Source organism: Thecamonas trahens, assembly GCF_000142905.1.
Source record: "Thecamonas trahens ATCC 50062 unplaced genomic scaffold supercont1.14, whole genome shotgun sequence".
Lineage (NCBI taxonomy): Eukaryota > Apusomonadida > Apusomonadidae > Thecamonas > Thecamonas trahens.
The window spans coordinates 521,542-541,903 of record NW_013657666.1 but is presented as its reverse complement, the minus strand read 5'-3'; the positions used below and the strand labels follow the sequence as shown (position 1 = coordinate 541,903).

Below are 20,362 nucleotides of genomic sequence, written 5' to 3'. Positions count from 1 at the left end.
AAAGACCCGCATCATGCTGGCAGAGGTTGTCGACGAGTACGTGTCGTCCGCCGAAGAGCGCTCGCGGCTCGCCAGCAAGCACGGCGAGGACGTGCTTCGCTCGGCAGAAGAGTCGATTGACGCACTGCCCCCCGCGTCGCAGCCGCCGGCCAACGACGGCCCAGAGTCAGCTCCGGGCTATGCGCATGCCCGAAAGGTCCAGGTTCTGGAGGAGCTCCTGGCCAAGGCCGACGACGAGGTCTTCCAGCTCCGTGACGAGGCTGCCGCGCTGAAGACCGAGGCTCAGACGCTCCGTGCCGAGCTGGCGGCCGCCCGTTCGGCCGGCTCCGAGGCCTCGGCCCGGGTCGAGGCCGACGACGCCGCTCTCGCCGACGTCGGCGCTAAGCTCGCCGCGTCCGAAGCAGAGCGCGAGAGCCTCGAGGCCGACCTGGCCACGCTGCAGGCCACGCTTGAACAGACCCGGGCGTCCAGCGTGGGTCAGGCGTCAGCCCTGCAGGACCATGTGGCGTCTCTCGAGGACCAGCTGGCCGTCGCCCTGGCCGAGCGCGCCGAGTTGGCCGCCGAGATCAAGCGGCAGACCGAGCAGCTGCGCGAGCGGGACACACTTGCGGCCAAACTCGACGCCGCCTCCGCCGCTGTCGCCCAGGCTACCGCCGACCGGGATGCCACCCGTGCCCGCTATGAGACGGCACTTACCGACGCGGCCGCCGAGGCATCGTCGACTGCAGCAACACTCGCCGCGCTCGAGAACGAGATCTCCCAACTCACCACTCTCAACGAGGAGCTCACACGCGACAACTCGCAGCTCACGGTGTTTGTGCTCGAAGGCGAGCAAGCCAAAACTAAGCTTGACCACGCGCTGTCGCAAATGGACAACCTTGAGGCCGATCTCGAGCTTGTGACCTCCAAGCTCGAAGAGACTCGCCAGGCCGGTCGCGCCCGCGAGGACACGCTCCAAGAGATGGTCGACTCGCAGCGGGTCGAGATTGCCGAGCTCCGCGCCATCATTGCCGCCACCCGCGCGGACAACAGCGACTCCGACCGCCCAGCGTCGCCGACTACCTCGCAGCTCCGCGACGAGCTCCGCCAGACCAAGGAGCAGGCCGCTGTGCTTGCCGCCGAGCGCGATGCACTCGTGAGCGCCAAGGTCGCGCCAGAGTCGTCGTCGGCACTCCTCGCCACCCTCGAGTCAGCGCTCACCGAAAAGGCCGAGCTTGCTGTCCGCGTCCGTGCCCTCGAAGACGAAGTCTCCGAGCTCACCGCCCGAAACAATGCACTCGAGACTATGTCGCTCCGTGATCAGGAGGCGCTTGTTCGCGAGACCGTTCGCGCCGAGGACGCTCTGGCCCGCGCGTCGTCTGCGACGCCGTCGCCAGTCTCTGCCCCGGCATGCTCCATCCCGGACCACGCCTCGCTCGTCACTTCGCTCACTGACACCCAGCGCACTCTCAAAGAGCTTGAGCTTCGGTACGTCGAGCTTGTTACCGAGCACAATGCTCTGGTCAGCGCCGATGCCGTGGTCATTGCCGAGTACGATGCGCTCAAGGCTGACCACGACGCGCTCGTCGCCCGCAACCAGTCTCTTCTCCGCGAGCGTGTGTCGCCACCAGCCGTGCTTCAGGCCCGCTCTTCACTCGAGTCGCTGGCGTCGATGGAGGACCTGCCATCCACGCCACGGCCCACGAGTCCGAGGACAAGGGTTCCGTCTTTGAGCCGCTACCTGCTGTGCCCACCGATTCGGCCGCAACCGCACCCGCCGCTTCTTTCTCCCCAGACACCGGCTCTGCATCGGCTCGTTCAACTCGACTGGAGGAGACACATGCCACCATCGAGAGTCTCCTTGACGAAATCCAGACCCTCACCGCTGAGCGCGACGCTGCCATTGCCGAGCGCGACGCTGCCGTCGCTGAGCGCGACGCTGCATCACGCGACTCGAGCAAGCTCGCTGCCATAGCCGCAGAGCTTGCAGAGCGCGATGCGGCCTATGCTGTGTCGCGTGACGAGGTTGATGACCTCCGCCGCCGGCTCCGTGCCGCCCAGGACCGCGCCGCCGCCGCAGAGGATCTTCTTGCCCGCCCTGAGCACCGCATGCTCGCACCGCGCAACGACGCGCCCATCACTATGGTTGTCACCGATCCGCCACGCAAAAGCTCCAAGTCGCCCGAAGCAGATGCTCATGCAACCGAGGTCGCCAAGCTCCGAGCCCGTCTCCGCGAGCAGTCGGAAGATCACATCGCCGAAACCCTCCAGTACTCGGAGCAGATCTCGCAGCTCCGCAACGAGCTCGCCGAGCTCCATCGCGAGCTGGCGGCGGCCCGCGCTGGGCCAACGCTGGAAGAGTACGAGGTGCTGGCCGAGGATCTCAAGGCTCTACAGGCAGACCACGTGTCTCTCGAGGCCGAGCACGCTCAGCTGGTCGAAACCAACGCTCAGCTCGCGTCGGTCGCTGCAAACACTGCTGCTGCCGAGGCCGCCGAGGCCGCCGCCGAGCAGCAAATGGCCGCCGTCGCCGATGCCGTCACTACTGCGGGCACCACCGTCGACGCGCTCTCGACGCGCATCGCCGAGCTCGAGGAAAAGGTCCGCGCCGAGACCTCCCGCGCTGCCGACCTGCAAACTGAGCTCATCACCGCCAGGGCGTCGGAGCGCGGGCTTCGCGACCAGGTCGCCGCCCTTCAGACCGATGCGGCGTCGGCAGCCCATGACGCCTCTTCCCACTCGGCCGAGACCGCACAGACCATTGCTTCGCTTCAGGAGCAAGTCCAGTGGCTTACCGATCAGAACACCGAGCTCGAAGCCTCACTCACCGCGTACCAGGACCAGGTCGAGGCCTACGCCCAGCAGATCCAAGACGAGTTTGCCCGAGAGACAGAATCGACCGCGGCTCTCAAGAACGAGAACTCCCGTCTCAAGACTGAGCTCATCGCTACCGAGGCGCGAGTGGCGCAGCTTGGCGACGCCATGTCTGCGCTCGAGACCCAGCTCCGGTCGACGACCCTCCCACCGGGCTCGGAGGCGTCGGCGCTGCAGGAAAAGTTGGTTGAGGCCTACCGCGAGCTCGCGCTCGAGCAAGGCTCCAACTCGGGCTCGCGCGCTGCCAAGGATTTGCTGGCGGAGCAAGTGGCCTCGCTGCAGGCTGACCTTGCCGCCGAGCGCGCCGCTCGCCAGGCTGCTGAGCAGGCCGCGGCCCACGAGGAGAGCCAAGCCCAGCAGGCTGCCAAGCGGCTCGACACAGTCACCGCCAAGATCGACAACATCCACGCAGAGCGTGAAAAGGCTTCCCGCCGCGTCGTCGAGCTTGAGGTCAAGGTCGCGCAGCTCGAGGCCGACGCCGCACACGCACACCGCGAGCATGCGGTTGCGCAAGCGGTTGTCTCAGAAGTCCGAACCGCCAACGCCATGCTCTCCGAGTCGCTCAAGGACGCGCTCCGCGCCTCGGGGCCCGAGGCGGCGACTCAACAGTCCGCGCCTGCCAACCTCATCGGCCACATAGAGTCGGAGCTGCGCCAGATCGCAGCCGACAAGGACTCGCTCGAGTCGGCGTCAGCCAATCAGATCCGCCTCCTCGAGGCCAAGGCGCTTGCGCTCGAAGAGCAGGTTCTCGGGCTTCGGGCCGAGCGCGACGCTGCGCTCGCCGACAGTGCCGCCGTTGCCGAGGCTGCTGCCGAGCGCGATGCTGCCCTTGCCTCGCTGGCGTCGGCCGAGGCCGAGATGGCATCGGCCGCCGCCGCTGCCGCTGAGGCCGACGCCCGCGCTGCTCGTCTCGAGGCTGCTGCTGCCCGAGCCGTAGAGCTCGAGGTCGAGCTCTCAGAAGAGGCCAGGCGTAACGCGTCGCTGCAAGAGTCGGTCAATGACCTTGCGGAAAGCTGGCAGCAACCCACGCGGCGCTCTCAGAGTCTGCGCAGGCCACGAGCCAGCGCGCATCGGTCGAGGCGTCGGCGTCGGCAAACCAGGCTGCGCTCGTGAGCTCACTCCGCGACGAGCTTGATCTTGCGCGCAAGACCATCGACGTGCTCGAGGGCAAGGTCCGCGCCGCTGAGCGGGGCGCGACCAAGACCGCCGAGCTCGCTGCTGAAAACGAGCAGCTCGAAGACCGGATCAACGAGCTCGGTCGCACACTCACCAACCTCGAGGACGAAAACAGCGTGCTTGAGGAGCAGCTGCGCGCTCAGATCAAGGCGCTGGAGAGTGCACGTGCGGTGCAGGGCAAGATGGAAGCGACGCTCCTAGCAGAGAACAACACGCTCCGGGAAGCCGCTGACGAGGCTGAGGCCAAGGCCCGCGCTGCAGCCGAGGCCAAGGCCGACGTCGACGCCGCCCTTGCCGCGCTCGAGTCCGAGTGCCTCACCCTCCGGTCGGCGGTCCAAGACTACAAGGACCGGGCCAACTCGAACCAGGAGATTCTCGACGCCATGATGGCCGACCCGCCGGGCGCCAAGGAGCTTGCCGCGGCGCTGGCCGACAAGGACGAGCTGGCGGACAAGCTGGCAACGCTTGGCGTCGACAACGCCACGCTCCGCGCCACCGCCGAGGAGCTCGAGCGCAAGGTTGCCACGCTGCAGCGACTGCTGCGCGACACCGAGGCCCACGGTCGCGACACCCAGGCCGACCTGCAGGCTGCGCTGGAGACTGCCCGTGGCGACGCCGCCGCCAACGCCAAGCGGCTGGCCAACGCCCAGCACGAGGCACAGACGGCGAGCGACGAGGCCGATGCCCTCCGCCACGCCCTCGCCACTGCACGCAAGCGGCTCAACCAGGCCAGTGCCCGCGCCGATGCTGCCGAGCAGGAGGCACTGGATGCGGCGTCAGATGCACGCAAGTCGGCCGCTGCCGCTGCTGCTGCATCGGAAGACTGTGCTGCCGCAGAGGCCAAGGTGGTGGCGGCCAAAGCCCGCGCCCAGCGCGATGCTGCCGAGGCTGTCGCCGACCTCGAGGCGCTCCGTGAGCGGCTGCGGAGCGTCGAAACCGATGCGGCGCTGCACCGTGAGGCTGCTGCGGCCGCCGAGCGATCGGCTCAGCGGCGCATTGCTGATCTGACCGCGCGCCTGGATGCCGCGACAGCGTCCGAGGACCTTTCCGGACTGGTAACCGAGATGGAGGCGGAGCTTGCAGCTCGCGATCGCGAGATTGCGCGGCTCAACGCTGCGCTCGTAGCCGCCGAACAGGCCTCGCTCTCGGCCGCGCAGCATGTTGTAGAGGCTAATCTGGCTGCCCGCTCGCCGACCACGCCCGAGGTCGCCAGCTCCCGCCGCGCAGACCGACTGCAGCGCGAGCTTGATGCGCTCTCGCTCGACTACGAGGCCGCGTGCGGCGAGCTGGCGTCCAAGTCCAAGGAGCTGCGCCGGGTCAAGGAAGCTGCGGCTGTCGGCGACAGTTATGACGCCGAAGCCAACGCCGCGCTCCGCCGCGAGCTGACTGAGCTCCGTCGCGCCTCGGACGACCGCCTCGCCCGCCTCCGCGACGCTCACGATCAGGAAGTAACTGCACTCGAAGCCGAGCTCGACGAGCTCCGCACTCAGCTCCGCGCCAAGAACCGTGCCGCTGCGTTGGACGCCTCGGTCGACGCGGAGACCGCAGCATATGTGGCCGACCTCGAGGCGACGGTCGACATCCTGCGTGCCGAGAACCGCACCCAAGCCCGCACTGCCCGCGTTGTCCAGGACAATGGCGACCGTGATAGTAGTGCGCGGGTGGCTGAGCTAGAGGCCACCGTCGAGAGCCTGCGCGCAAAGCTTGTGTTGCAGCCGCAGCAGTCGCCGCAGACCTCGGATGCCGGAACATACGTGGCCGAGCTGGAGGCAACTGTTGAGAGCCTGCGCGCAGAGCTCGAGTTGCACCCGCCTTCCCTCGCCACCAACGAGTCGAGCCGCGTGAATCAGCTCGAGGCGGTCATCGTGGAGCTGCGGGAGGCGCTGGCCGCCTCGACAGACTCACCGCAGTCGCTTGCGGTGACGGAGCAACTCCGCGCCGAGCTGCGAGAGGCCAAGGTCCTCAACGCAGAACTGCGCGACGACCTCGATCATGTCCGCGACATGCTGCGCCGGGCCAAGGAGCGGCAGGCTGCCCGGGGTCCGCCGCTCAGCAGCGAGACCGGCAGCGAGAGCGAGGCTGATCCCGACTCGCCCAACCTCTCCTACACCGCCGAAGTCTCTGGCGCCGAGCGCAGCCACCGCGGAAGCAAATTCGTGGCGCTGCAGGAAGAGCTCGCGCAGACCCGGGCCGAGCTCGAGTCGACGCGGCAGAGCCTCGACATCGCCCACGTCAACCTCGCGCGGGTCCAGGCCGACAGCAAGGTTGAGGTGCAGGCCTTGGAGCAGGCCCTCGATGCGGCGCAGAGCCGGCTCGCGGCAGTGTTTGACGAGCTGGACGCCGCGCGGGCCGCCGCCGACTCGGCTGTCGCCCAATCACAGCATCGCGAGGCCGAGTCTGCATCGGCCAACGCCGAGCGCGCCGCGGCCTTTGTCAACGTCCGCGAGGAGAACGCCGAGCTCCAGCTGATGGTGGTTCGGGTCCAGGTCGAGATGGAGCGGTACGCGACAGAGATCGAAAAGGCGCTGATGGCTGTCGTTGAGACCTGGCGGGTCCACGTCGCGCCGGACGCGCTCGCTCGCTGCCTCTCAGACTCGCAGTCGCGGCTCCGCGCCTTTTTCCGCGAGCGCGAACCGATGATCCGTCTCCTCGACAGCCTCTACTCCAAGACCGGTCACATCCACGACATGCTCAATGCGGTCATCGACGTCGAGGAGCTCTGATACCACCCGCGAGTGTAAACAGACAAAAATGCAGCAACAAGAGAGAGAAGAAGATGATATGTTCAACCCGAGACAAAGAGACTAAGACAAAGAGAAAGAGGAAGGCAGCGACCACCACATCGCAGCCATCATAAGTATCCCCCCCCCACACACACACACACATACACACGGATTGAAATCACACCAAACCGACGAGTCGCCACCCGACGCGCCAAATCCGCCGAGTGGCCACCGACCACAGTGCGCGCCAACCGTCACCACCCCACCACTCCCCCCCTCCCTCCCCTCACACACACATCACCACCATTACCACCACCACCACCAACTCTCTACATACACATACACACACAGAGAGACACACACACATATAGACGTACTCTAAGGGGAGAGGGCATGTCGGCGTCTGTCCTGGAACGACTTGCGTCGACTTCATCTTCCCGTATGGCCATTGGCAAAGCAAGCACCGGTGGCTCTGGCAATGGCTTTGGCTCTGGCAATGGCTCTGGCAATGGCCCTGGCTCTGGCTCTGGCAATGGCTCCGGAAATGGCTCTGGAAATGGCTCTGGTATTGGTGGTGATTGTCATAATCATGATTGTGAGGTTGTCAAACGACAGCTTCGTGTGGCATTGTCTGCCAGAGATGGTTATGCGGGAAGAGTGGCTCTGTTGGAGGCTCAGAATGCAGAGTTGGAGGAAGAGAATGCAAGGCTCTCGGCAGAGAATCAACGGTTGGTTTTGGAGAACGAGAAGCTGATCAAAGAGAATCACAACAACTTGATCATGTCCTCATCAACAACGTCATCATCAACAACAACAACGGCAAAGGCTACAGCAGCGACCGCGGCTGGAAATAGTGCTTCGCCAAATGCAGAGACGGTTATGTCAGGCCACAGCAGTGGTCTTGATGGTGGTGTCGGCATCGTCAATGCGCTCAATGAGAAGATCGACTTGCTGGAGAGCCTCCTTCGCAAGCATCATATCGACATTCCTGTGGCAGTGAGTGTCTCCGCTTCGCTCCGCTCGGATGAGCTTGCTGCTTTGCCTCAGGATGCGCAAGATGTCGGCCCTGCGGCGTCTTTGAGACTCTCCAAGCTCCGTGAGTCTGCCGCGCCTGGTGTCGTCGCTGACGAGGCCACTCTTCATCGCCTGCGCAAGCAGCTGGCAAGGGCGTGGTCCGCAAACGAGGAGCTCCAGGCAAAGCTCGCCGCTACGGAGGCTGATCTCTTCAAGGAGCGCCAGGTCCTCGAGACTGAGCGGGTCAAGCTCGCTTACGCCACCGCCAGCGTCAACGCTGCAACCGCCGCCGGCACGGCCGCCGCAGACTCGCCTACTGTGCCGCCACCGCCGCAGGCGCAAGCGCAAGCACCGTCCACACCAGACCATGTCGTCGTTGCCGAGCTCCGCGCTCTGCTCAAAGACTCGCAGGCCGAGCTTGCCCAGGCCCGCGCCGAGTCGGCGGAGCTCGCTCTCAAGCTCTCGACCGCTACCGCATCCTGGAACTCTTACATCCGCCACGAGCTCGGGGCCGCCGAGGAGGCGCTCGACGAGCTCAACGCTTCCCAGGTCCAGCTCCAGGCTGAGCTCGCTGAGGAGACTGCGTCGGGTACCGAACTAACCTCTATCCTCTCGGCTGAGCTGGCAGAGACCACCCAGCAGCTCGCTCAGCTCGGCACCGCCCACGCCGACGCTGTCGCGCAGCTCGAGTCCAGCCAGGCCGAGCTCGCCTCGCTCCGCGAAGAGCTCGCCTCGGTCATCGCCATCGCCCGCAAGTATGCCGGTGGCAAACGCAAGGTCTCGGCAGCCCTCAAAGAGTCCAGAGCTGCCAACGACTCGCTCGTTGCAGAGCTCAAGGCCGCAAGGACCCGACTCGCCCACCTTGAAGCCGAGCTCGGTGACGCCGATGCTGTCGCCTCGGCCGCCCGCTCCGCCGCAGACCGCGACGCTGTCCTTGTGGCCGATGCTGCAGAGATGAAGCGCATGTACGGTCCGCTCCAAGCCGCGCTCGACTCCCGCGCCAAGGATCTTGCCGCCGCAAACGAAGCGCTTGCCGTCGCGGACGCTCGCATCGCTGCCCTCGACTCGGACGCCGCAAAGCGTGAGCTTGCCATCCTTGAGCTGGAGAAGGCCAACCACTCGCTTGAGCTCCTCTACTCGTCCATCAAGAACGAGCTCTCCGCCACCAAGCTCCAGCTCGCCGAAGCCCAAGAGACCGCCGCCGCCCGCGATGCCGCTGCCGCAGACGCCGTCGCCGCCGCAGACGCAAAGATCGCAGACCTCTCCGCCCAGCTCACCTCGGTGCTCGACGACGCCACCGCCGAGTTCAAGGACCGCACCACCGCGCTACAGGGCGCCGCAGATGCGGCCGCAGTCCGCGCCGCCGCCGCATCCGCCGCCAACGATGACCTCCGCGACCAGCTGGAAGCCTCCAACGACCAGCTCGCCGCCGCCCTCGCCGCCCTCACCACGCTCGAGTCGCAGTGCCTCCAGCTCGCTTCACCCATGGATGACGCCGTCCACACCCTCAAGTCGCAGCTCGCCACCGCCCACACGGCCCAGGCCGCCGCCTCTTCACGAGTCGCGCACCTCCTTGCTGAGCGCAAGTCGGCCGCTGCTGCCCTCGAGGACGCACTCGACGCCAACGCCCAGCTAGAGGCCGCCGCCGCCGCCGCCGTTGCCGCCACCGCCGCCCACGAGCGGGACCTCGCCACCATCCGTGCCGACCTTGCCGCTGCCAAGCACTCCCTTGCCTCCGTGGAGGACGACAAGACCAAGCTCGGTGCCCTCAATGCTCAGCTTTCAGCCGATCTTCGCGCAGAGCAGTCGGCGCTGGCTGCCGAGAAAAATGAGGTTGCCCTCGCCACCGCCGCCCTCCGCGCCGCAAAGGACGATGCTGCCTCGCTACGCGCAGAGCTCGATGCCGCAAAGGCCGACGCTGCCGCAAAGGCCGCCGATGCAGCCTCGGCACACGCCGCGCTTGCCCGCGCAGAAGCCGCGCTCTCGGTCGCCGAAGCCGGGCAATCCTCGCTCTCGTCACAGGTCGCCGACCTCTCGCCGCTCCGCACACAGCTAGAGTCGGCCATCATGCGCGCTACCTCGGCCGAGGCTGAGCTCGCCGCTCTCCGTGCCAGCTCGGCGGCGCGGCCCTCTGTCCCTGCCACTGCTCTCGATGACGTCCACGCCGAGCTCGCCGCTCTCACCAAGAAGCATGCCCTCCTCCGCGCCCGTCTTGCCTCTGCAGACGATGCCGCCGCCGCAAAGGACGCGGAGCTTGCCGCGCTCCAGGCCGACTGCACCGCTCTCCGCAACGCGCTCCGGGCCGCCCCTTCGCACCCGCCCGACTCGCCGGCTGCTGACGCCTGGAAGGCCCGCGTCGAGTCACTCGAGCGCCGCGTCGCCCGCCCGCCCTCGCCCTCGCCGAGAACTGCGGCCTCGACCTCGGCCTCGGCCTCGGCACACTCCTCGCTCCTTGACGCTGCCAACGATCGCATCGCCTCGCTGCAGGAGATGCTCGCAGACACACAAGCAACCGCCGCTCGTGTTCCCGAGCTCGAGGCCGAGGTCGAGCGCCTCACCCGCTGGGCAGACACGCTCTCGTCCGAAAAGATGGGCCTCGTCTCCTCGCTCCACGATGCCCAGGAGCGCACCCGAGCCGCTGAGGCTCAGGCAGGTGCCGCTCTCCTCGCCGTCGAGGCAACCGAGGCCGCGCTCCCACGCGTCCTCGCCCTCCTCGCTCCAGACGCCGTTCTGCCTGACCCAGTGCCGGCACAGGCCGAGCTCGCGCTCCGCACAGGCGGCATCCAGCGCCTTCTCTCTTCGCTCTCCATTGCTGCCGAGTCGGCGTCATACAACCTGACCCAGGCGAACGACGCTGTCGACCGCCTCTCCAAGCAGCTCGCAGAGTCCAAGACCGTCGTCGCCGACCTCACCCTAGCCGCCGCCTCCTCGCGCTCCGCTCTCACCCAGACCTCGGCCGACAACGACGCCATCCTCTCTGACTCCGCGAGGCCCGGTCTTCCGTCGAGCTCGCCGGCCATTCGCGCTCACAGATCCTCGCAGAGTCACAGGCTCTGGCTGCCCAGAACTCGATGGTCCTTGAGGAGCTAGACGCCCGCAACGCTGAGCTCTCCGTTCTCGATGGCCAGCGCCAGTCGGTCTTTGAAGAGCTCGATCGCCTGCTACAGACCTGTGATGACCTCTCGCGCATGTAAACTTGTGTTGTAGTATACGTAGTACCCCCGGTTGAGCTGTGTTTCATTGCTACGCCAGACCGCGCACAGGCACCAGACGCACCAGCCGCGACACCACCGACGCCCGCTGCGCTTCGTCGGGCAACGCCACGCGCTGGACCTTGCCCGACCGCGCCACCAACGAGACGCCGTCATCGTCAACGTCGACCGATCCAAGCTTAGCCACCGCCATCCGCCACACCACCTTGCTCTGCAGCTTACGTCGCCTGTTCCGTCGGAGATGGAGGAGAAAGACCCAGTGCTCCGAAGCGAGGAGCCAGTAGTATGCATCGTCGGCAACCGTCTCGCCGTCGCCGGCGCTGCTTGTGCTGGCAATTCGAATGAGGACGTGGAACGCATACCGATCACCAGGAGCAAGTTGATGGAGCAGGAGCTGCACTCGTGCACCCTCGACATTGTACCGATGAACCACATTGTCGATGCCTACCAGCCGCGGTCGCCGCTTGCGCGTCACAGACCGCTCAAGCAGCCGCGTTGTGTTCTTGATCCCTCGAGAGGTCTGCGCTGCAAGGTCAAGCACGCCGGTCACCGGCTTGACCGCTGCGCCGACCACGCCCTTGCCCAGCCCACGAAGCAGGCCGAGTGCGCCACCGCTCCGTGCACCCTGCACCGGGTGGACCACCAGACCGGCAATGCCCGACGCCACGCCGCGCGACATGTCGCGAACGCCCGACGTCAGGCCGGCCACCACGTGCGCCGGCCGCGCCCGCTGTGATCGCTCGCGATTCCGCCGCCACTCGTCGTCGAGCGAGAGCATGCCGAGGCCGGAGCCGACCGCTCCAGTCACCTTGGACGTTGTGTTGAACACGCCATACACAACGTTCTTGACAAGCGACGCAGAGCCGGCGCCCAGACCCCGGGCAAACTCGGCCGGCGATCGGATGAGTCCGCGCGCAGGCTCAAAGAAAAAGTCGCGCACCCCCGAGCCAAGCCCGCCGAGCAGCGTAGCCGGATCGCCAAGGACCGCAAACGAGCCCACGACCTTGTACAGCTGGTAGTACAACTGCGAGCTGTAGTGCTGGCCCACACAACCGGCGAGGTCTTGTGAGGTGAATACATGTTCCAGAACCAGTGCGTTGAGCGCAATCGCCACTTGCTCCACCTCGACCATCGTTACGCCGAGTGAGACCAGCGCCCGCGAGATCTGTGAGCTCTGTCCGTACTGTGCCCCGGCTCCGCTGCCGCTGCCGGTGTAGGTCAGCATCACTGAGATCGGCGAGAGGAACAGGACCTTAAAGTACACCATTGTCCCGGCGAGCACGTCATGGCTCTGCCTGCCACAGCCCTTGCGCGCCACCTGCGACCGTGGCACAATCTCGCGCGCAAGTGCCCCCACCACACTCGAGTGGCCGGCGGCATCTACAAACTCGCTGGTGGACAGACCCTCCAGCGCGCACAGCGCCTCGGTGTGCGACGCGCCAGCGCCGTCGTCGCGCTCTTGCATTGCTCCACTCGCAGCGTCTGGCAAAGCCTCCGCGCACTGGAACATGTAGTCGAGGATGGCAAACAGCGCGGCCTCGTCGAGCTCGAGTCGCATCGCTTGCACAAGCACCTCCAAATGCTCAAAGACCACAACGGCTTCGTCTGGCGAGCTCCGCTCCACCGCTGTGACGTGGACTGCCGGCTTGGTCTTCCACGCTCCACGCCCGCCGTCGTCGTTCGGCGCCCGATCAAATGCCAACATCACAGGATACTGTGCGTCTAGCAGCTGGTTGTCAATCTGGACCTCTCGCAGTGCCAGTTCGTACAGCGTGCGGTCGCTGCCGTCGACGCTGACTTCGGCAAACACACCCTCGGCGGTCAAAAGTGCCACCTCGCGCACCGAGCCCGTCGAGTCCACGCCTTGGCGACAGACAAGAGAGAGGGCAAGCCTCGCCAATGAGATAAACACCGCTCGATCGGCGCCGACTTTGGCTTCGGCTCCGTCTTCGCCGACATCATCGCCCTCGCTCTCCTCATCGCCATCGTCGGCGGGAGAGAGCTCGACCAGCAGTGTCCGCCCGGACGTCGCCACCTTGACCTTCACAACTGCGCCCGATGGCTCCAGCACTAGATGTGAGTGGTGGCTTCCGATTTCAGCGAGTGCAAGTCGGACCGCGCCGGTAGCAGTCGGATCGTCGACCGCGAGCTCGGCGAGAAGCGCGCCTTGGGGCGCATCCCACGCGTATGGCGCGGCCATGCACCACGGCTCAAAGACCTCCGGCACGCCGTCTGGAAGTTGGCGGAGCGAGACTGCAAACGGTGTCTCGTTGCTCACCACAAACGGCGGTGCGCCGGCCGCGGGCGCCATCGTCACAATCAGCGTCGCCGCTGAGAGCGCCACATGGATCCACGAGAGGAACATGGACACACCGTCGCCGGTGCACTTGAGCGCAAACTCACCGATGGAGTCAACCGCAAACTCGGTCGACCAGCCATGGCCAGTACCTCGCGGCCGCATCGCCATCCGACGCGAGCTGGCGCTGCCGATCGGCCACACCACGTGCCGCGCCTCGCCGGGCTCAAGTTTCATCCGGGCGTCCTTTCCCGACTTGCTTGTCTGGTCGGTCGAGAGTCGGAGCCGGATCGGGACCTCGAGTGTGTTGCGGACCACGACTCGGTAGCTGACAGTCACCACCTTTGTGAGTTGAAACACGCCTGGTCCTAGCTTGATGTCCAGCCCGAGCTCAAGTGCGAGCGCGCCGGCCACAACTGTGACCGACCCGGTTGTCCCGACGCTGTCGATGCCAAACGGCTTTGACCATGCCATCTCGCGCCGCCGCGCGCTCACAGCCATGCCTACCTGGGCTGTCCTCCCCATCGCCATGTGGACGAGCGAGAACATGACCGGTGATGGCGCGCTCATCGCCGAACGCGGCGCGTGCTGGCCGGCCGACTTGGCGTCGCGCGCCAGCACGGTCTCTGCCTGCCGGAACACCAGCGGCTCCCGCGTGGCGTTGACCATCCAGTACGGAGCGTAAAGTGTGAACGCCTGTTCGCCTTCGCAGTGGAGGCCAAGCCGCAGCTCGGCGCCTGCCAGGTCGCGGACCACAATCCGCGACGTCGTCAGCGGAGTTGCTGCCGACCAGCCAAACAGCTTGGGGCAGACCGAGAGATTGACGCTCTCTGGTCCCGCATAGTCGATATGGATCGGGAGGCTCTCGCCACACCGCATGCCGCTCTCAAACACCACGCGCTTGCCTTTGCTCACACGAATGTTCATCGGAACCGGAAGCGCGTTGATAAGGGTGAGTGGCGGGCGGAGGACAAGGAGGTACGCGCCGAGCGAGTCCAGATGCTCAGTCTTGGCGGTGGCGGTCAACACAGCGTGCCCTTTGCCGCTTGCCTTGTGGCAGACCACAGTCCTGGGCGAGCTTGCCGACCGCGCATCGATGACCGAGGTCGACCACGCGCAATGCGGGAGTGCCACCTCAAACGCCGACTGTGCCGCAGCGAGTGGGATTGGGATGCGGTCACCAGCCGGCAACTGCCACCCGTCACCCTCAGTGCCAGCCTCGCGAATCGCTAGCGGCTCGGTGCAGTTATTGGCAACCGCGAGGCCCGAGCCGATGCGGAGAACCTTGCACCGATGAGCCATGGCAACTGCGACAACAACCTGTCGTGCAGCGCCGGTCTCGGTGCACACCACAGCGTAGGCTGCCGCGCCGACTGCGTCGACGTCGACATGGATACCCGGCTGGTAGCCGCGGATTTGAATGTGGACGTCGTGGTGCGCGTCGCCGTCGCGCCGCGCGGCCCGGCCGGGTGTCTCCAGCGCAAAGCCGACCACATCGCCGCGGCGAACTGAAGTCGTCTCCACCGGTAGCGACTCCTCGGCATCGATGGCGTACGAGAGCGTGAGCGGCTCGCCAGTCTCGTTAACCAACCGATATGGCATGGCATTGAGCGACGGCGAGTCGACATCGGCCGCGGCAGCGGCCGCCGCTGCTGCCGCCCATCCCACCTTGCGGCCGCCCGCTGACCGGGCCTCGATCAGTGCCACTCCGGACAGGAGTACACCGACAGCGCGTGGGGTGGCGTTGATGTTGAGGCACCGGGTCGAGCCGGCCTCGACGACGCATCCCGTCACGAGCTTGGCAAACGCAGTCCAGGGTTCGACGAGTGGCTCCCACGCCACCGTCTCGGTGTTGTACACATCGGCGCTGAGCTCAAAAGTGACGACACCGTTTGCAGTCGCATCATCGCTCCAGCCAGCCAGCTGCAGCTCGACGGCGGAGAGCCCGCTTCGACCGACTGGCGTCGCAAGACATTCCCCTCGATCATCGACCACAAGGACCTGTATCGCCTTGGCAGTCACCGACAGCTGCTCGCTTCCCGCGCGCCCGCGGGCGAGTCGGCTCAGCAAATGCAGCGACCGCCGCAGCTGCGCCTGGAGCCGCGCTGGTCCTGTCAGAGCCGGTGTCTCCTCGACAGCAATGGCGCCTACATCATCTGACGGTGGCAATTGTTCCAGAATAGCGCGAACGAGGACAAGGTCTCGCGCAGAGATGTCGATGCTCAGCGCAGAGATGTCGACGTCGAGGTCAAGCGGCTCTGTGCCTGCCGATGCCAGGTGCAACTCGAGCGTGGCGGGCGCAAGGATGGTGCTTCGCTTGGCAGCCGCAGCTACACACCGAACAACTTGACAGTGCTTGAACGAAGCAAACGCACTTGTCTGTGCCCGCCGCGCGTTGTGCGCGTAGCTAGTGTCGAGTACGTCGAGGAGGACTGCAACGGTGTCAGAGACATGCGACGCCGGCTGGCCGAGAAAGAGCAGCTGTAGATCACAGAGTGTGGCACTGATGCTCATCCGCGCGGCGCGGGCCTCAATGGCCTCGAGAAGTGAGGCGCGCGATGGTGAGCCAGGGCAGTCAGCCGGCGACGACGACGTGCTAGTCGGCACCAGCGTCGCCACCTGCTCCCAGACGGGGTGGAGTGGGTACACCGTGAGCCCATCGAGGCTGAGCACTACGCTGAGCGCGAGGTCAGGCCCGCCTGTGGTGAGTTGCACTCTGACAGCACACACACCGGCAGCCTGGGCGTGTGCCGGATGCAAGCGATGCGACGGAGTGGTGGTGTCGCCGAGCGAGGCTGCGGCTAGAGCAGCGTTCGCAGAAACGAGACCGTCCGAGTATCGGGAGAGATCTAGGGACAGCTCGCCAGCTTTGACGCGGAAAAGCTCGATACCGGCAGCGTCAGCAAGGTGCAGCGATGCGCCTGGAAGCCGCAATGCGAGCTCAAAGGCCAAGCTCACAGGGCCATCCCGGTAAGAAGGAGTAGCTTCCAGTGCAGGTGCCGGCGGGTGTGCGGTCGGCGAGGCGAGGTCGAGCAACGGCCCGATGTCGCGCATGTTGCCGCTCTCGGCGGTGAGAAGAGTTGTGAGGAGTTCGATGTCGTCGGGGCCAAGCTGGGCAGTGACAGAGTGGGCCCAGGCCAGCTCCCACAGCTTGAGCTTCTCCTGCTGCAAGACCACAATGTCGACCGGTAGGACGATGAGCCTGTCAGCAAGGCCAGAGAGCGCGCCGTGGCGGCCCGTACTGATGCTGGCGTCGGCAACAGTGAGTTGAAAGCCAGGAGCGCCTACCGCGCCAGATCTTGCTTTGATACGGGTGGCGGAAGCGATAAAGACGTGCGGGCCGGCGGCAGCAGCTGGGACGACGATCCTTGCGGCGCCGGTCGAGAGGGCGTAGCTGAGGTCGAGAGCCTGCAGACGGGCGGACCACTCCTCGAGGGCAGATGGGGTGAGACGGTCAAGACGGCCGCGTCCAAAGCCGTCGGCACAGAGGGCAAGTTCAGCGCCGGCAGTGGCGGCATACTCGGCAACCTTGCCCAGCATCGCTAGCGAGGAGCCGAGCACAATCAGCTCGAGTGGGGCAATGGCGACGTCCACGACGGCAGCGGTGGTCGACTCGTGCACCGATATAGATACGAGCTTGGAGTCTTGCTCCGGCGCGGCAAGAATGGTGGCGTAGCGGGCGTGTGGGGTAGTGGCGTCGGTAAGAGCCAGGTCGTCAAGCTCGACAAGGAGCTCGGACAAGTCACGGGTAGTCATGCTGGTGATGCGCCAGGCCGGCACAGAAGCAGTCGCCAGTGGCCTATCGTCTGCTGCTGCGGTGACGACGGTGATTGCGGCGCCGTAGAGGGCGAGTGAGTACCTGCCGTGAACCTGGGCTAGCGAGGACGAGGCGGTGGCAGACAGCGAGCCCTGGGCAAGGGGCGGACCCGAGCTTCCTGGCGGACCAGAGCCAGCGACGACGTGCGATAGCCATAGGAGGACGGCATCGACAGCCGGCGGTAGCAGGTCGAGAGCAATGTCACCGACGTGGACAGATTTGGTGAAAAGCGGGCCGGAGCGTGGCGAGGCGTGCAGGGGCGAGAGCGGCGAGACGGCGAGGGCAGAGTAGGCCAGAGATGAAATATGGATGACGGGCTTGCGACGATCGGCAAAGTGGAGCGCGACGCCGCTGGTGAGACTCGCCGAAGTCCTGGTGTCGAACATGCGGCCGGTCCGCTGAAGATCGATGCCGTTGGCGGTGAGGACAAGTAGCGGCGGCGCATCCTCGCGGGCAGAGTGAAGCTCGACAGCAAGTGATGCGAAGGTGACGCGGGCAGCCAGCAGAGTGGACGGAACAAGGAGTGCAAGAGTATCGGACGAGAGTGAGCGGACAGCGGTCGGCAAGAGCTCGGCTTCAGACGAAGCTTGGGCGAGCGCGGCCGGCGACGGCGGCGCAGTTGGCGGTGGCGGCGGCGCTGCCGAGCCCACGTCTGCCCATGCGGTGCCGAGCCGGATGAGCTGGCCGAGCGAGGCGTCGGAGATGTGGAGCGTGATGGGCGATGTAAAGTGGCCGGCCAGGAAGAGGCTTGGGAGAGACGGGTCCGGCTTGGCGCGAGCCCAGTGGAGCGTGAATGGGAGCGTGAGGGCCGGCAGGAGGATGTGCGCGTCCGGCGGCGGAGCTGTCTCGCCCCCGACGCGAGCGAGCCGGTCGACATCCAGATGGTGGCGCCGGAGAGGGCGAGCGCAAAGTGGTCGTAGGCCGAGGCAGATGCAGCGACCATGGACTCGACTGCGGCGCCTGAGGGCGGCTCTCCATCTGCCGGTGCGCAAGAGGCGGGAAGGCAGGGAGGGGGCGGTGGCAAAACCGATGTCGTTGATGGGCGGACGCAGGTGACCGAGCCAAAATCGAGGACGAGCGCCTCGCCGGAGCCGGGCAGATCAAAGACGAGGCGCGAGTCGCCGACGTCGAGGCTGAGGTCGCGCGGAGAGGAGGCCGGGGCAAGCGCTTGGTTGAGCTGCGCCGTGATCTCGCGCGCAAAGAGGTGCCACGAGTCACCGTAGCGGGCGTAAAGATGCTCCCACGAGTCTGCGGCGCGAGTGTCTGCCGGATGCGCAAAGGCGTGAGTGACGGCGTGGGCGAGCGGGAGCGAGGCATGGGCGAGGAGCGGGGCTGCACGGATGGCGATCGAGGTGGCGACGTCTCCGGAGGCGGTCCCGCTGTCGGACGCATGCCCGGCGTAGGTGAGAGCAAAGTCTGGGGTATCTGCAGCTGCGCCGCGAGAGGCAAATCGCGGGCCAAGAACGAGCTTGCGCTTGCCGTCGGTTTGGGTGTGGTCAAAGGCTTTGAGGCGCGAGAGGGCGGCATCTACGTGAAACGAGCCACCAAGGGTGGAGGTGTACGAGGTAGAGAGGGCGCCCGAGGCGAGGGTGGCAAGGCGAGAACCGGCGGCGTCGATAACGGCGACGCGAAGGAGGCCGACCGAGAGCGAGAGACGGGTGGATAGGGCGGCGTCGTCGGGCGTGGCTGTGGCAGATGTACGCGGGGTGGATGCCGGTGAAGACTCGGTCAGGTCAGACGCAGCGTCACAGGCGAGGGCAGCATACAACTCGGCCCACTGGTCTTCTGTGAGCCAGTCGTCGAGCGAGCCGAGCGACTTGGGCTGCTGCGAGATGGTCGCCTTTCCGGAAGCAGGCGGCGGGGCGACAGCCGGGGCAGGCGGTGGCTTGCGGAAGACGCGCATCATGCGGGAGGCAACTGAGGTCTTGCGGGAGCGCTTGCCTGCGAGACGGAGGGCAGCGGGCGCGTTGGGGAAGCGAAGGGCGAGGGCATTGGACTTTGCCAGGGATATTTCAGCCATGATGCGGAAGAGGCGGATGTCGTCAAAGGAGAGCTCGTGCTCTAGGGTGTCGAGAGCTGCGGCGTCGGCCTTGCGCTTGAGCTTGCCATCCTTGGAGGTGAGGATCTCCTGCCAAAGATTCATGTAAGCGAGACGCGCCTTGCGGCGGGCGGCGAGGTAGCGCGGGGTGCGACGTGAGGCGCGGTCGTGGACCTGAGCGAGGACGGCGGTGGCGGCGTAGCGAAACCAGGCAAGCGGGTCTGCGAGGACGGGGACGCGCGGGCGGTGGGCGAGGTGTGGCGCTGGGGCCCGCGGGGCAAGGAGCGCGTCGCGCAAGCGGGAGAGCGCCGCGAGGGCGTGTGGCGAGACCGAAGCAGAGAGGGCATCGAGGTCGAGGGCGAGGGTGAGAAGGTCGGTTGGTGAGCGCGGCTGCTGGAGCCGGGCAGATGCTGACGTAGGGAGGAGGAGAACATCACGTGGCGCGGCCTCAGCGGCGGCAGCCATGTGCTTGGCAAAGTGAGGAACGGGATGGCGGGAGACGAGGGACGCCGGGGCGACGACGCCGGCGTAGATGGAGAAGCCGGCAAGAGCCGCAGAGCGGTAGACAAAGGGAAGGACGGCCTTGACAAAGGCGGTCTGAAAGTCGGCGTCGGTGGTGTCGACAGTGAGGCGCTCACAGGTAAAGCCGAGTGCGACGGGTGCGGCGGCTGCGGAAGCGGAATCAAGCTCGATGCGGACGTGGACATTGTTCAGCTCGAGCGACATGTTCGAGACAACAGAGGCGAGGAGGCGTGACGACTTGGACTCGGTCTCGGGCGCCGATGAGGAGGCGGCGGCAGTTGGCGACGCGGCGGCTGCGGGCGAGTCTGATGAAGGCGAATCCGGGCGCGAGGCGATGGCAGCCTTGCGAGCCTCTAGCGACTCTAAAGCTCTGATCTTTGCGGCATGGGCGCGAGCAAGATCCCAACCCGGCGGAACGAGAACAATAGCAATGTCTGACATGACAAGCGAAGCCGGCGACGAGTTGAGCTTCTTTAGCGGAGCGGTAAAGGTGAGCGATTTGGCTGTGCCGTGAAAGAGCGCCAAAGGCAGGCCGAGCGAGTCAATGACAGCAGGTGCGAGGACCACATCGGTAAAGTGGACAGAAGAGTCGCGGAGGCCAACAGATGCCAGTGAGTGGGATTCAAAGTACTCCCCAAGTGCTCGGGTGAAGAGCGAGGACGCTAGTGAACCCAGCATGTCAATAGCTGGACTGTGTGTGGGAGGGGGGGG

At 66.0% G+C, this 20,362-nt stretch overlaps 3 protein-coding genes across 3 annotated transcripts; 2 read left to right on the top strand and 1 right to left on the bottom strand.

Moving 5' to 3' along the window:
* Positions 1-13: 13 nt before the first annotated feature.
* AMSG_03861 (uncharacterized protein) lies at positions 14-6,784 on the top strand (the record flags this gene model as incomplete). The annotated part of the gene is made up of 3 exons (XM_013904310.1): positions 14-1,595; positions 1,622-3,846; positions 3,897-6,784. 3 exons carry the CDS (start codon positions 14-16, stop codon positions 6,750-6,752), a joined length of 6,663 nt encoding a protein of 2,220 aa, XP_013759764.1. The 3' UTR covers positions 6,753-6,784.
* A 529-nt stretch (positions 6,785-7,313) lies between these two features.
* AMSG_03860 (uncharacterized protein) lies at positions 7,314-10,960 on the top strand (the record flags this gene model as incomplete). Its single annotated transcript, XM_013904309.1, has 2 exons — positions 7,314-10,761; positions 10,809-10,960. The coding sequence occupies exons 1-2, from the start codon at positions 7,533-7,535 to the stop codon at positions 10,958-10,960; spliced, it is 3,381 nt and encodes a 1,126-aa protein (XP_013759763.1). The 5' UTR covers positions 7,314-7,532.
* A 26-nt stretch (positions 10,961-10,986) lies between these two features.
* On the bottom strand, positions 10,987-20,329 carry AMSG_03859 (vacuolar protein sorting-associated protein; the record flags this gene model as incomplete). The annotated part of the gene is made up of 2 exons (XM_013904308.1): positions 10,987-17,936; positions 18,140-20,329. 2 exons carry the CDS (start codon positions 20,327-20,329, stop codon positions 11,010-11,012), a joined length of 9,117 nt encoding a protein of 3,038 aa, XP_013759762.1. The 3' UTR covers positions 10,987-11,009.
* Between the last annotated feature and the right edge of the window lie 33 nt (positions 20,330-20,362).